Here is a 17,071-nt window from a genome sequence, read left to right on the forward strand (position 1 = left end):
TAGAATGGTGTTCATGGAAGGACACTGCCCTCCAAAAAAAATTACTGTATGTCTCAAGTTTGCAAAAGACCACCTGGATGTTCTACACTTTTTCTTGGACAATGTTCTGTGGACAGATGAGATAAAAGTTGAACTTTTTGGCAGAAATGCACATTGCTATGTTTGGAAGAAAAAGATCATTTCACGCCAACACCAAAACTCCCAACTGTAAAGCATGGTGGAAGGAGCATCATGGTTTGGGGCTACCTCGGGGTAGTGAAACCAGACAGCCGTCCAGTCATAGCTGCAGCCTCGTCTGTGCATATTCCAGCACAGAATGACCAGTTCAGTTTGCCTGACATGTAGTCATTCAAAGACTTGAATAGTTCTGCCCTCAGTTGTTTTTAGTTGGCAGCGGCAGTGCACACAATATATCCTTATGCACATCGTCTTGAAATATATATCGCACATAAACCAGCAGTATTGCCTTGTTGTCGACATTGGTAGACTCGTCGACCTGGATAGCATACCATGGTGACTCGTTAAGCCGTTCCAACAGCTGTGCTTCGATGCCCTCCGCTATGTCATCGATTCTCCTTGAAACTATGGTAGCTGAAAGAGAAACCTGTGCCATCTTGTTAGCTGCAGGTTCTCCCAACAGTTCACAGCACATGTCCTTGGCAGCAGGCAGAATCAATTCTTCACCAACAGTGAAAGGCTTCTTGGCCTTAGCAATACGGCCAGCCACCAAGTACGATACTCTCAGAGCAGCAGCATTTGTGGAGGTGGTGGCTGTCAGAACTTCTATCCCGCTTGCTCACGTTTTTTCCACTCAAAAAACTCCATGGGTTTGTCTTTAAGTGCAGGGTGCTTGGACTCAAGGGGCCGAAGCAGTTTTGAGGGCTTCATTGCCTCATTAGACAGCTTGTCTCCACATATCACACACAGGGGGCTTGGAGCATGCGAGTCACCGGTTGCATTAAAGCCATATTTTATGTACGACTTGTCATATTTTCTGTTGAAGGAAGTTTTTTTTTGGCAGTCTCGGCTTTAGCTGACTCTGTTATCATCATCTTTAAGCCTTTTATGTCCCCTACCCACTCTTCCAAAGAAACGCTCAAACGACGTTTATTTTTTACTCCTCCAGTATTTGTAGGTTAATGACCGCCTGATGACTTTGCATGCATTCAAGTTCAACAGTGGGTGTGACAGGGAATGAGTAAAGGTGCAGCTAACTCGTATCATTTCATACCGCCAAATCATATTGTTTCCTCTCGGCCCGGTAGCAGTCTGTGGCCCGGTGGTTGGGGACCACTGTTTTAAATCACTGATATTTAGATGAATCTGGACTATTGTGTATTTTACAGGTCGTACGAAACAAGCCAGTGGCAAAGCAGGCTCCAGGAAAGAGGAAGTGCAATTGTAGACAAGAAATGAGAACAACACAGTTGGGTCCTGGAAGATTTCAAATGACCCAGGAGATGGTTTGTGATGAATGTCCCAATGTTAAGTAAGTATTCATCTTAATACTTCACATACTCAGATTGAGGAGAATGCAGGGCCAGTTCAAAAGAAGATGGCAAACTTCATGAAACCTGTTGTGAACAAAAATGACAATTGTTGCTCCTGGAGTTTGGATTGAACTATTAGGGCCATTGCTGTTCTACACCTGTCTCTCTTCTGTGCATTGGGTCATATGAAAATATATTAAATTTGGTCCTGAAGGGTTTAGAGTGATGGTTGTTATAAAATTTTTTTAAAGTGGGAGCTATTTTCTGAATAAAGCACAACCCACATATTTTAGATACCATTTGATAAACTTTGTAGGGGAGGTGTAATCACATCTTGAGTCTTGATAGCAAACAATGGAGTGAATAATTTTTAATTTAAATTTTAGGCTTGTCAATGAAGAGAGAACACTTGAAGTGGAGATAGAGCCTGGAGTTAGAGATGGAATGGAATACCCTTTCATTGGAGAAGGTATGATCATGTACCATATTTTGGCTTTGTTCATTATCAACAGAAGGCTACATGGAAAGTTCTTTGGATTTGTAACTTGTGCATACCTTTCAAAGTTAAAAGTTAGTTCATGCTGACAGGTATTCTTCCTTTGTTTGAAAATGATAGGAGATAGAATAATTGGGTCGTGTCTACATTTAATTCACTGGAAGAAATCTTTTTGTCTGTTCTCTGATCACTTCAAAAGGAGAGGCTAACAAATGCATTGTGCTTGTTTGACTAACTGAATATGCAAATAATCTCTTATTTGTACATAATTGAGGACTTTGTATTGCTACACATTTCATTCATCGGATGACATCCCCAATTCCTCTTCTGAGTAATGCGCTGAGCCATTTTTTTTAAGGCAGTGAAGTGTCAATCACATGATTGTAAGACTGGAAATGCATATTAGATTGGATGAACATTAGTAAGCAAATAGGTTTTACTATAATCCATTAGATGCATGATTATTGTTAGCCATAGATTAATACAGCATGGAGGCAGGTCCTTTGGCCCAACTCGTCCATGAAATGAGTTTGATATTCATATTTTAAATTTATAAAAACATATTAGTTTCCTGCTAGGTTCCCAGTTCTCCTGTGCTTTCCTTAATTTGCATACCACAGTCATAAAATTAAACAGGGTAGAAACAGGCCCTTCAGACAACTGTAGTTATGCCAGCAATCACAATTAACTATACAATCTCATTTGCCTACAATAATTCCATATCCATCTATTCCCTGTTCATTCAACTACCAATTATGATACTTCCTAACTTAATACTATTTCTGCTTCACTCTTTCACATGGCAGCTTATTGCAGATACCAGCTACTCTTTTGTGTGTATGTGGGGCAGGTGGAAAAGGAAATTGTATGTCTGATCCCCATGAAACCTTTTCTCTTTCACCCTTAAACCTGTGCCGTCTAGCTTCAAACACCATTATCATGGGAAACAGATACTGGCTATCTCCCGTATCTTATTATATACAAATCATCCTTGCATTATGAATACCTGATTTGTATACACGTGATGAGTGTTTGGGAGGATGGTGGTTTGAGTTTGCCAGCTGCTGCAGAGCTGCGGGCATCTTCTGCCATGTAGGAACTTGGCTTGTGGTTGCATTTTTGACTTGCAAACTGTTGGGGTTATGATCAATTCACAGGAACAGAACCCTGCCTTGTCCTGGGGATGCAAACGCCTTCTCTCAAGCAAATTGTTCTGTTCACTGCATGAGATTAAGATAGAGTGGGTACAGAAAAGATTTACAGAGGTGTTTCCTGGATTGATGGGATTGAGTTATCAGAAGAGATTGGACAATGTTGTCCAAAAAATAATAATTGAACCAGTGAGCTCAATTTCTGTGTGTGATCAGTGTCTAGTTCATTTTTCACCGGACTGTGCTAATGAGTTTTCTGTATAATATGGAGTTTTGGTACAAGCAAAATTCCATCAGTCTAACATTGGGAGGACTGTGGCATTGCTTGAATTCCACTAAACAAATTCCATTCCCTCTCCCAACTGCTAGCTGAATTAAAACCAAACCATTTACAATTCAGTCAACTGTTACAAATTGTATCTTGCATGTCGCTAAAACCACTTGCTTTATTGCTAATTGCCCTTATTTTCAAAAATCCTCATTTTATTCACTTTCTATTTTACTGAAATTCTGTCACTGGTTCTCTTATTCCAGCTTATTCAAAATCCTGCCAACGTTTTCCATGCATGCACCTCTTGCCTGTTGATTCCAGTTGTTCATCAAATAAGGTGTACATTCACTGTAACTTCCCTTTCTCTACCAACTCCATTATGTATTAGTATTTAATTTCAGTTACACAAAATATTATCCATTGATTTTAAAAAAGCATGTGGGCAAAAGGTACTCTAGGTAATTATAGGTCAGTTATCTTAATGCTTGTTGTCAAGGAAATGCTTGATCTATCAATAAGGGAGAAATAATGCTTATCTGGATAGGAGTGATAGGTGTTGGGCCTGCAACTGCTTACGAAACTACATTAATGATCTGGAAGAGTGGGCCATATCGAAGTTTGCTGATGTCACTAAACTGAGTGGAAAAATAAATTGTGCGAAGATGCAGAGAGTCTGCATAGAACTATAGATAAAGTACGTGGTCAAGGGTTTGGCAGATGGGTAACAATGTTGGTAAATCTTAACCACTTTAGAAGGGAAAATAGAGGATCAGATTATTACTTAAATAGCGAAAGATTGTAGTATGTTGTGCAGAGGGACTTGTGTGTGCTTGTGCATGAATCACAAAAAATTGGTTTGCGGGTGCAGCAGGTCATCAAGAAGGCAAATGGAATGTTGGCCTTCATTGCTAAAGAGATTAAACTTAAGAGCAAGGAAGTTATGTGAGTAAACTTTGGATGGAAATGAGGAGGAACTCTTTCTCTTCCCCACCCCCACCCCCAGAGTAGTGAATCTGTGGAATTCTCTTCCCAGAGAAACAGTAGAGGCAACCCCATTATATGTATTAAGACAGTGTTAGAATGATTTTTGCATAGTAGGGTAATAAGAGTTATGGGAAAAGGTGGATAGGTGGATCTGAGTCCATGGCCAGATCAGTCATGATATTATTGAATGGCAAAGCAGGCTCAATGAGCTACTCCTCCTCTTTCTTGTGTTCTAGTAGCTTTTCAGACCCATTGAACATCTTTAGTCTTCATTGTTCCAACATGTGGTGGAGAGCCAATTTGCAGATTCATTCATTGTAATGTATTCCTCCTTTAGAATCCCTGTAAAATTTTAACTTTTTAACAATACTTTCTGGTCCCTTTTTTTCCTTCTCCTCTTTGTACGTCTTGTATATTTTGCTTTGTTTTCATTGGTATAGACATAAGTGCTCCAATGTTGCACTTAGACTTTTAAGAGAAGATCATCTGAAATCCTATTCCTAGCAGTTCCTGAGTTGATAACAATCAAGTCTCTTTCTTTTAAAATGGGAATTGTCTAAGAAAATGCAATTAAGGAGCTAGGTTCTCCATTTGTAACCTGATATAAATTCAGTCAAGCATTTGAGTGCTGCGCCTTTTCAAAGCTGAGACGTAATTCTGGGGTGTGCAACTCTAAAGCAGAACTAGTGTGAATTGTCAGCCTTTGATTATAATTTCATAGCAAAATTTATGGAGCATGTGAAACATCTTGGTCTTATCAGGTACTGAGCTACTAAATAAGAGCTTGTTATTGATGGAAACCATAATGAAAAATGGGTCTACTTTTGGAAGCCCAGAAGATTGGTGTTTTTCTTCTGGTTCAGCAAAACATTTCTGCTTTTGGATCTCAACCAACCCACCTCACCCAAACTCGACTTGGTGAGGTGTAAAAGAACTTCAGGGTCTGGGATACTGGTACAAGCACATTTCATTAAAAAAGAAACAATCAAGTTCCATGGGTTCTTCAGCACTTGGGTGTCAACCATTCCACCAATGGGAACAGTTTATTTTTACTTTCTAAACCCTTCATGGTTTTTGAATACTAGTATTGGATTTCAGCCGTAAGCATAAATCATTTTCTCATCTATCCATATAAATAGTCTGTCATTTTATTTTCCATTTTTCAAAATACTTTTTTTTTTCTTCTATGATGAATGACCTTCCAAGTACTTCCAATGTTTTACATTTAAGGCAGAGCTTGATAGGTTCTTGGGGGGTGGGGGGGCGGAGAAAAGGATCTGCCGTGATTGAATGGCAGAGCAGGCTCAATGGGCCAAATGGCCTAATTCTGCTCCAATGTCTTATGGATTTTATTTCTGAATTTCTGGAGTCCAGAGTCGTTTTAGATTTATAGATGTTATTGATGGCCTATTTTAGCAGCATTGATTGGGATGAAGACGAGTTTGCTTTCCCTTAGTGGAACAATGCTGCAATATCATTTGAATCCATCTGAAAAAGCTTATTACACCAAACTTTGCCTTATCTGAAATATGGCAGATGGCACTTCTATTAAACTTGAATTCTTCACACCAACTTGGTTGAGTGCAGGTACTGAAATGAGTTGGTACATAATCGCTTTAAAATTTTCAAAATGGATGAATGTATTTATAAGTGTTAAAGAACAATTAATCTTTTTTGCTATTGTATATTTGATGAATAATAATTAAATCTGCCAACTTTACTGTGCATAGATTAAGTTGTACATTCTGTTTTCCATATAGGTGAACCGCATATAGATGGAGAGCCTGGTGATCTTAAATTCAGAATTAAGGTTTTAAAGTGAGTAGTGACTGAGTTGGTGGGTTTCCTTTGTTTCATCCAAATATCTGGAGTATTGAATTTTATTCATCAAGGTTGAGGAGTGGAGTGCTGGACTCCCCATAAAACCAAGCCCAGTCTGATGGGTAGAGGCAAAATAAATTGTGTAGTTCTAAATTAAATGCAAGAATAGATGGAGACTTAGTCAAGTTTGTATATATTTTCAGATGTTGGATGGCAGAGCAAGTTGTTTGGGCTATTTTATAAAATAAAACAAATGGGACTCTTGTCTTTGTAAATAGAATACTTTATAAAGAAAAGAAATTGTATCACTACTTGGGTTTCTGCTGGATGAATGTTCCTTTCTGAGTACAACATTTTATAGATATCAGTTTTTAAATGGCATAGGGGAGGTTTACTTGAGTGATTGAGATCAAGGACTTGAGTTATATGGAGAGACTAGAGAAGTTGGGATTGCTCCCTTTGGGGCAAAGGTTATGAAAGATTCAGTATTTTAAATTGATTTTAATATAGTTAGATGTATTGCACTTTTGGGCTGTAGTACACTTCTGAGATCATTGAAGTACATCAAGGAACCAACAGCCAATGGGCTGAGTAGTCTATGCTGCACGATTTTATGAACTCGTATATGAATTATGCATTAAAGTGTATTAGGAAGTAATTGCTGAGGAACATTTCTTGAAATTAGATGTGTAAATTGTAAACTCTTATGCTATAGCAATAACTAGTTTGCCTAAGCCAGCAAAGCCCACAACAAATTGGCTGACTGCCACTCATTTAAAAAAAAAATTTGAGAACTGAATATCTCATTTAACGGGATTAAATATTCCCGTTTCAGCCTGATACAGCTAAAAAGCACAACGGCTTCCAAGGTTAGTACAGCTAGCAAAGATGTCTTACTGTGTTTAAACGAACTTTTGCTACTCAAAACTGACGGAAATAACACAGATTGTGGTCTGAAGTGCCCATGTAGGATACCTTGGAGGAAGCACAGGTACAGAGCGAGATTACGAGTGCGTTTAAGGAGATGGGGTTTTAAACTCCCTGTACCAACTATCTTGCTGGCAAATTTGAACTCTCTGGTGAATACAATTGATGATCTCAAAGCTTGGGTGCTGAATCAGAGGGACATTAGGACCACGTGTGTCCTTTGTTTCAAGGAATCCTGGTTAACCCCTTCCATACCAGATAAGTGATCCAGATCAACGGGTTTACTATACACTGTCAGGATAGATCTCGAGTCTCCCAAAAGCAGAGGTGGCGGAGTATGCCTAATGATCAATTCTTCTTGGTGCACAAATATATCAGTGCTGTCCCAATTCTGCTCACCAAACCTGGAGTATCTAGCAGTTACATGCCATCCTAAGCAATTACCATCATCATATCACTTGCAATACCAGAAGAAACAACACAGTGGACCATTGCTACACCACCATCAAGAATGCCTACCGTGCTGTTCCACGCCCTCACTTCAGGAAGTCTGATCACCTGGCTGTACTTCTACACCCTGCGTATTGGCAGAGACTGAAGACTGCAGCACCAGCAGTGAGGACCAAGAAGGTATGGACAAGGGAAGCACAGGAGCGCCTACAGGACTGCTTTGAATCGTTGGACTGGACTGTATTCAGGGATTCATCTTCAAACCTGGATGAGTATGCTGCAGTTGTTATACCGACTTCATTTAAACCAGTGTGGATGAGTGTGTGCCTACAAAGACTTACTGTACATTCCCAAACCAGAAGCAGTGGATGAATCAGGAGGTATGTCGTCTGCTGAAGGCTAGGTCTGTGGCATTCAAGTCTGGTGACCTAGGCCTGTACTGGAAAACCAAGTATGATTTGTGGAGGGCTGTTTCAAGGGCAAAGAGACAATTTCGAGGAAGGTTGGAGGTGACATTGGATGCACGGCAACTCTGGCAGGGTCTGCAAGACATTACTTCCTACAAAGCCATCCCAATAGCATTAATGGCAGCGATGCTTCACTACCAGATGAACTCAACACCTTCTATCCATGCTTTGAAAAGGAGAACACAGCTACAGCTGTGAAGATCCCTACTGCACCTGATGACCCTGTGATCTCTGTGAAGGCAATATACTTTAGGAGTTTGAAGAGATTTGGCATGTCAACAAGTACACAAAAAAACTTATATAGTTGTACTGTGGAGAGCATTCTGACATGCTGCATCACTGTCTGTTGTGGGGGGGGGAGGGGCTACTGCACAGGTCTGAAAGAAGCTGTAGAAGGTTCTAAATCTAGTCAGCTCCATCTTGGGTACTAGCCTACAAAGTACCCAGGACATCTTCAAGGAGCAGTGTCTCAGAACAGCAGCGTCCATTATTAAGGACCTCCAGCACCCAGGCCATGCCCTTTTCTCACTGTTACCATCAGGTAGGAGGTACAGAAGCCTGATTCAGGATTCAGGAACAGCTTCTTCCCTCCTGGCATCCGATTCATAAATGGGCATTGAACCCTTGGACACTACCTCACTTTTGTAATATACAGTATTTGTTTTTTGCACATTTTTTGATCTATTCAGTGTACATATACTGTAATTTATTTGTTTATTTTTTGTTTATTTTCTTTTCTCTACTAGATTATGTATTGTATTGAACTGCTGCTGCTAAGTTAACAAATTTTGCGTCACCTGTAGGTGATAATAAACCTGATTCTGTTTCTGTGCTGCAAGTTCTATGCAAAACCTGTTGGCAAAATTGTTCTGCTTATTACAGTTTAGTTTAATCTCATTGGTAACTTTATTTTACTTTAGGCACCCGGTGTTTGAAAGACGGGGTGATGACCTCTATACTAATGTCACAATTTCATTAGTGGAAGCACTGATAGGTTTTGAAATGGATATTTCTCATTTGGATGGACACAAGGTAAGAAGTTTGAATTCATTGTTACAAGTTCTGTTATTAAGTGTAGAGTTTATGACTTTGATGATACAGTTATAGAACATAATGAATTTTGTATATTCCGTTGCAATGGTAATAATTTTCACAATTCATTTTCTGTAAAGTAGAAAATATTTGTACTTTAATCTTGCATTTGGAAGTTTAACATTACCTGTGTAGCAAATTGTTTTTAATTTTATCTACTTTTCTCAGGTTCATATAGTTAGAGACAAGATTACAAAACCTGGTGCAAAACTATGGAAGAAAGGAGAGGGGTTACCGAATTTTGACAACAACAACATCAGGGGTTCACTAATAATAACCTTTGATGTGGATTTCCCCAAGGAAAAACTTACTGATGATCAGAAGGAGGGCAAGTATTAATTTGTTAAATTGCTTTCTGTACTGTATCGGGTCATTTTCCTGCTATTACATTCTGGTTATGTTCAAAACAGATGTAATAATCGTATTTTATTGCTCAGCAGTCATGTAAGTTTACTACTGCCAACTAGAAAAAGAAAATACTTTTGTCAATTTTATCTAGTCTTTATCATCTTTGCTCTACTCCATTGTAGAAATCACTATCTTTTTCATGTGACTCTGTTATTAATTTATCACGAAGGGTGAATCTTGGGGGAAGGGGGCAGAAGGGCCATTTTCTATCTGATATGACTTTTGGATTGTGTTAGAAGCATAGAAAACCTATATCACAATACGGGCCCTTCGGCCCACAAAGCTGTGCTGAACATGACCTTACCTTAGAAATTGTCTCGGGTTACCCATAGCCCTCTATTTTTCTAAGCTCCATGCACTTTTGGATAGGTACATGGAGTTTAGAAAAATAGAGGTCTATCGGTAACCCTAGTAATTTCTAAGGTAGGGACATGTTTGGCACAACTTTGTGGGCCGAAGGGCCTGTATTGTGCTATAGGTTTTCTATGTTTCTATGTGTTTTTTTTTTAACCTATCCAGGAGTCTCTTAAAAGACTCTATCGTATTCGCCTCTACCACTGTCGCCGGCAGCCCATTCCACGCACTCACCACTCTCTGCATAAAAAAACTTACCCCTGACATCTCCTCTGTACCTACTTCCAAGTACCTTAAAATTGTGCCTTCTTGTGCTAGCAATTTCAGCCCTGGGAAAAAGCCTCTGACTATCCACACGATCAATGCCTCTCATCATCTTGTACACCTCTATCAGGTCACCTCTCATCCTCCGTCACTCCAAAGGGAAAAGGCCAAGTTCACTCGATGTATTCTCATAAGGCATGCTTTGAGTGTCCTATGGACTCGGACTCCAAGATGCCTCTGAGCCTCCACACTGCCGAGTATTAGTTGGATTATACAGCCATAATAAGATGATAACCATTGATGGCAACTAATCTGCCAGGTAGCATTGTTCTTTGTAGCAATGCCTCGCCATTTCTCCTGGGTGAAGAAGGGTATTCTGGGACTCCGATTTCTTGGGTCAGGGCATCAATTAACTATTAGATCCTACAAGGAAATGGTCCATTGTATTAAACATTATGATGTAGGTAATTTAGTTTCTGTCTAATTCAGAGAACCAACTAGTTGTACTAAGAAATATTTTAGAGAAGCAGATGTTTGTTCTACTTGATAAAAATCCTGATGGTTTCTGCAGTCACCTTTTCTAAGTTGCATTCATTTTGAATGTTTAAAAAGCAAATTTAAGTTGTGGTTGTTGAAATTCAGGTAAAATGTTAGAAGATTAACTTTGTAAAAATATATCTTTATAGGCTGAATTTTAGCTCCAAAAATGGATGGGTGGAATGTCAGAGAACTGGGACTAAATCATCCATTTTACTTTAACAGGAATACCAGCTTTTAGGAAAGTTGGCATTTGAAAGGAAAAGTGGTGAAATAGTGATGCAGGCCCCTTTGTAATACTCAGTCATCAGGTGTGTCCCTTCAAACATAAGCTTCTTGGTGTCACCATGCCACTCGCTATTAAATACCATAAGACATAGGAGAAGAATTAAGCCATTTGGCCCGTTGAGTCTGCTCCGCCAGTCATGGCTGATACTCCCCCCCCCCCCCCCCCCCAGCCACACTCCCTGACCTTCTCCCTGTAACCTTTGATGCCATGTCCAAACAAGAAACTATCAAGCTCTGCCTTAAGTACACCCTATGACCTGGCCTCCATAGCTGCCTGTGGTAATAAATTCCACAAATTCACCACCCTCTGGCTAAAGAAATTTCTCTGTATCTGTGTTAAATGGACGCCCCTCTAACCTGAGGCTGTGCCCCCTTGGCCTTGACTCCTCCATCATGGGAAACATCCTTTCCACATCTACTCTGTCCAGGCCTTTCAATATTTGAAAGTTTTCACTGAGCTCCCCCCTCACCCTTCTAAATTCCAGCAAATACAGACCCAGAGCTATCAAATGTTCTTCGTATTATAACCCTTTCATTCCCCGAATCATCCTTGTGAACCCTGTCCGATGCCAACACATATTTTCTTGGATGAGGAGTCCAGAACTGTTCACAATACTCAAGGTGAGGTCTCACCAGTGCCTTATAAACACTCAGCATCACATCCCTGCTCTTGTATTCTAGACCTCTTGAAATGAATGCTAATATTGCATTTGCCTTCTTCACCACCAACTCTACCTGCAAGTTAACATTTAGGATGTTCTACACAAGACCCCCATGTCTTTTTCCATCTCAGCATTTTGGATTTTGTCCCCATTTAGAAAATAGTCTGCACATTTATTTCTACTACCAAGTGCATGACCATGCATTTTTCAGCATTGTATTTCATTTGCCACTTTCTGGCCCATTCGTCTAATCTGTCTTAAGTCCTTCTGCACCCTACCTGTTTCCTCAACATTACCTGCCTCTCTGCCAATCTTTGTATCATCTGCTAACTTGGCAACAAAGTTATCTATTCTATCATCTATATCATTTATTTACAGCATAAAAAGAAGTGGTCCCAACATCAACCCCTGCAGAACATCACTAGTCACTGGCAACTGTTCAGAAAAGAATCCTTTTATTCTCACTCGCTGCCTCCCACCAATCAGCCAATGTTCTAACCATGTTTGTAACTTTCCTGTAATGCAATGGGCTCTTAACTTGGTAAGCAGCCTCGTGTGGCACCTTGTCAAAGGCCTTCTGAAAGTCCAAATACACAACATCTACTTCATTTCCTTTATCTATCCTACTTGAAATCTCCTCAAAGAATTCCAACAGGTTCATCAGACAGGATTTTCTCTTAAGGAAACTATGCTGACTTTGTCCTATCTTATCCTGTGTCTCAAAGTACTCCACAACTTCATCCTTAACAATTGACTCCAACATCTTCCCAACCACTGATGTCAGGCTGACTGGCCTATAATTTCCTTTTACAGTATGTCCTAAGGCAGGCTTCCTGCTCTGTAATCTCCAGACTATTAATAAGCCTTATGGACTAAGATACCACCTTAAAGAAGTCTGGAGTTAAACTCTGCTGGTTTTTTGGGAAGACAGTGTTGTAGTTACCAGAGTGGAAATGGATAGGGAATTTGTCAATAAAGGATGGTAATCATTCTGCTTTTTATGACTCTTTTTATGAACATAATTTGCTTGTGATAATACTAAACATACATTTATCTAGAAAAATACTTTTATAAGGAGAAGATATTGTCGTTCTAGACAAACAGACTTTATTGATCCCGAGGGAAATTGGGTTTTGTTACAGTTGCACCAACCAAGAATAGTGTAGAAATATAGCAATATAAAACCATAAATAATTAAATAATAATAAGTAAATTATGCCAAGTGGAAATAAGTCCAGGACCAGCCTATTGGCCCAGGGTGTCTGACACTCCGAGGGAGGAGTTGTAAAGTTTGATGGCCACAGGCAGGAATGACTTCCTATGACGCTCAGTGTTGCATCTCGGTGGAATGAGTCTCTGGCTGAATGTACTCCTGTGCCTAACCAGTACATTATGGACATTAACCATTATGTACACTAACCAGTGCACTATACCTTGTATTTCTTGATTTTACAACAGGCCTGGTTCTACAACCCAAAGCAGAACCCACTTAAATTAATATCCAAACTTGTGACCTTTTCATACATATGGAGTCTTTATTTTTTGCTTGTGTAATTTAAAACAAAATGTGGCGACTCTGGTAGAGAAATGTGGGTGAATTTCTGATCCTTGCCCACCAGAGAGCCTTGTGTGACTTCACAATGATATCTTGGATTAACAGAAGCAGTAGGTCCACAGCTGACACCATCTCATTGGCTCTTCACACAACCCTGGAACAACTGGACAGCAAAGGTACATACATCAGGATGCTCTTTATCGATTATAGCTCAACATTTAATGCCAATATCAACTCAAAACTAATCAGTAAACTCCAAGACCTGGGCCTCAATGCCCCTTGTGCATTTGGATCCTGGATTTCCTCACTTGCAAACCCCAGTCAGTTTAGATTGGCAAAAACACCTCCACAATCTCCATCAGCACTGATGCACCACAGGGCTGTGTGCTTAGCCCCCTGCTCATCTCACTTTACACTTATGATTGTGTTGCTAAGCACAGCTCCAACACCATATTCAAGTTTGCTGATGACCACTGTTGTGGGCCATATCAAAGGTGGTGACAAATCAGCATACAGGAGGGGGATTGAAAATTTGGCTGGGGTCATGACAACACCCTCTCCCTCAATGTTAGCAAAACCAAGAAACTTCAGGACAGGGAATCCAGAGCCTCATGAGCCAGTTGTCATTGGAGGATCAGAGGTGGAGAGGGTCAGCAACTTTAAATTCCTGCATGTCAGTATCTCAGAGGACCTGTCCTGGATGCATCATATAAATGTAATTGCAAAGAAAGCACGACAGTGCTTCCACTTCCTTAGAAATCTGTGAAGATTTGGCATGTCATCAAAAACCTTGACAAACTTCTACAGATGTGTAGTAGAAAGTGTATTGACTGGCTGCACTATGGCCTGGTATGGGAGCACCAATGCCTTTGAACAGTAAATCCTACAGAAAGTAGTGGATTTGGCCCAGTACATCATGAGTAATGCCCTCCCAACTATTGAGCACATGTATATGAAATGCTGTTGTATAAAAGTAGCATCTATCATCTAGGATGCTCACCACCCAGACCGTGCTCTTTTCATGCTGCTACCATCAGGTAGAAGGACAAGAGCCTCAGGACTCGCACCACCAGGTTCAAGAACAGTTACCTCCCTTTGACCACCAGGCTCTTGGAACAAAAGAGGATAACTGCACTCATTTTTTGAGATGTTCCCATATCCAATAATCTCTCTTTAAGGACTCTTGAATCTTGCTATTTCATGCTCTTGCTCTTTTATTCTATAGATTTGCTGAGTATGCCTGCAGGAAGAAGAATCTCATGGTGACTCTGATAATAACTTTTACTTTGAACTAAAGTCTATGCTCTCTAGTAAAATCGTTGCCCATCTCTAGTAAAATAAATCAATATAGATTATGAATTCAAAGATAAATTTATAATCTTTTTCTTAAATCCTGTAGATATCAAGAATCTGCTTAAACAAGGACCAGTGAAGAAAGTCTACAATGGGCTTCAGGGGTATTGATGTAAACACAAATGAAACGGACTTTTATGTGAAAATGAAATTTTAATTATTTATTATCTGAGGTTTCCAATGTTGAATGTTTTCCTTATTTTGGGTTTGGGGAAGGTGGGAAATTGCTCATCTTTTAAAATTTGAAATCTGTATATTTGTGCTTCCGAACAACAGTTTCTTTTTTTTAATCGCCCTTGTATCTCTCTCCTTCCACATCTTTCCTCTTGCCCTCACCCATTAATAAAAAAAGAAACAGTTAACTGGCCAAAAGAGAAAAGGCGTTTAAGGTGAATGGATGTTGTTAATTGCCTTTACTCTAAGCAGAAAGGGCTTCTCTTCACCTTTTTAAAAGGTGCTCTTTACTTGTAAAACTGTCAAGTTTTTTTTGTCCAATTTTGAATACGAGGCAAATATACAGATTACCGCACACTGAAAATTATTCACATATACTTCATTAAACTTTGTTCTTGTTTAGATTTATTAGCCATGTGCTGCTCCAGAGGTTACAGTAATTACTTCTGTAGTCTCTTGTGGGCTGTGGAAAAATCAACATTATTTTTCTCAGATATTGTTTGGGATTAATCTATTCCAATCCAAAAGGGTTGTGAATTGCTTTTGACAGTTTCTGAAACTTTGAGGGAACAGTTTGAGTATGACTGCGATACAACTAATTTACTGTACAGCGCTTTCATGAATAAAATTATCAAATTGAAAATTACATTTATGGAAATGTGCAGTGATAATGACAATGTTATAAATTCAATTAATTAGAAAAAAATATTGAGAAGGAAAGTCCTATTCAGCAAAAAAAGTTGCATCAATTTTTGTGTATGCTGGAGAATGGAGTACTCTTTTTTTTCCCCCAGAAATGGCTTTCAGAGTGCTTAAAGTACTACTTAAAAATTTAAAAAGCTGGACTGCAATTTAATTTGGATATCAGAAAAGACACACTGTCTAAAGTGCTCTTTACAGACATTGTAACAGGATTTTTACAATTTTAGTTTCATACTGATCTTCCTTGCAAAAGTTATAACAATAGCAGAATGAAAAATAGCAAAAATATTGGGCAGTTCTTTGTCATATTTTGAAGTAGGAAAAATGTTTATTAGGCACTTGATTATTTGACTCAGAGGGACACAATTTGAAAAGATTTGTATGGTTCAGCTGTATTTCCATGTAATACTCCATTTATATATTAAAACTTTAGCAATGCTATCTATTCATTATTTAATTGAAACATACGGCTGTTTTTTATATATTGCTGTTTTCATAATTCAGGATTGCAACATTGTGATCTGCTTTTGAATCAGTAAAATGCTGTACGTTTCTATTGATCATTTCTCACACATCCTCCTGTTTTAATGCAAATGTTTCCTCATATTTTCTACTTCCGAACAAAAATACCAAGAATTTTATTTTTGAAAGTTTTTGGTGTGGACAATAGATATGCTTTAAGATGAAACAAATTGGTTTTTTTTGTACATATGTAGTGAAGTTTAAAAACTGTTAGTGTTCTGTTAAGACATCTTTATGAAGCCAACATAGTTTCACAATTAAAATCACTAAACATGCATTGAAAATTTCCTTGTCTGGATAATGTAGATCTATGAAATGACAAATGGTTTGTTGTGATTTTAAACATGGATTTAGTTCAGGTCACTTTCAAAATGTTAATCCTTTTTAGACAATTGGCAATTGAAGTGTGCATTTCTGTTTGAGTGTAGGTTTTCTAATGTGCTTCAAATGAGTGAGTGAATTAATTCAATAGTTGATTACCTCTATAAACAACCTGATTTTATAATTTAAAACAATTGATTGTTTAAAATTATAAAACTAGTGTTCTTATCATTTTAATTATAAATCTTTGATACTGATCTTAAAAATCTACAGTAAATTCAGTCCATTGGAATATAATCTGGATAACTAGAAAATAAAAGTATAATTTTTAATTTTACAAGTATCTGTTGCGTAAACTGTATGTTAATATATTTTTTGAAGCAAGTGTGTTCTTAACACCAAAGTTCAACATTTATTTTGCTTTCAGACTACAGATAGTTGAGCACAGACACTTTGTTTCAACAGTCAGTTCTAGGGAGGGTTGAATGTGCAGCAAATTGTAAGTGAGAGAACAAGAGACTGAACCTGTATGAAAGAAAATTACAGGTTAAAAACTTAGACATGAAGAAAATTTTGTCAAGAGCAAACAGCTGTGTAATGAAAGAAACCTTTATCATCTAGCCTTTGTCTTGACTAAGTAAATGTAAATACTGACAGTCATCGAATCCTCTCCCATCTATTATTTTGGAATGGACATTTATATCATAGCCCACTAAGTGATTGCAGAGTGCAAATGCAGTTTGAGTTTTATGTTTTTGGCTTGACACCAGGATGATGCAGCA

General features: G+C 38.7%; 1 protein-coding gene across 1 annotated transcript in view; it reads left to right on the forward strand.

The window, feature by feature from the left end:
- The window catches only part of dnajb11 (DnaJ heat shock protein family (Hsp40) member B11), a 31,128-nt gene extending 14,876 nt beyond the window's left edge, over nucleotides 1-16,252 (forward strand). The window contains exons 5-10 of the mRNA XM_073046873.1: nucleotides 1,347-1,489; nucleotides 1,877-1,959; nucleotides 6,153-6,210; nucleotides 8,978-9,089; nucleotides 9,318-9,477; nucleotides 14,617-16,252. Of these exons, the coding sequence (XP_072902974.1) occupies nucleotides 1,347-1,489; nucleotides 1,877-1,959; nucleotides 6,153-6,210; nucleotides 8,978-9,089; nucleotides 9,318-9,477; nucleotides 14,617-14,681 (621 nt within the window). The 3' untranslated portion in view covers nucleotides 14,682-16,252. The remainder of the gene's footprint in view (nucleotides 1-1,346; nucleotides 1,490-1,876; nucleotides 1,960-6,152; nucleotides 6,211-8,977; nucleotides 9,090-9,317; nucleotides 9,478-14,616) is intronic.
- Nucleotides 16,253-17,071: the final 819 nt, after the last annotated feature.

This window comes from Hemitrygon akajei, chromosome 5, assembly GCF_048418815.1.
Source record: "Hemitrygon akajei chromosome 5, sHemAka1.3, whole genome shotgun sequence".
Lineage (NCBI taxonomy): Eukaryota > Metazoa > Chordata > Chondrichthyes > Myliobatiformes > Dasyatidae > Hemitrygon > Hemitrygon akajei.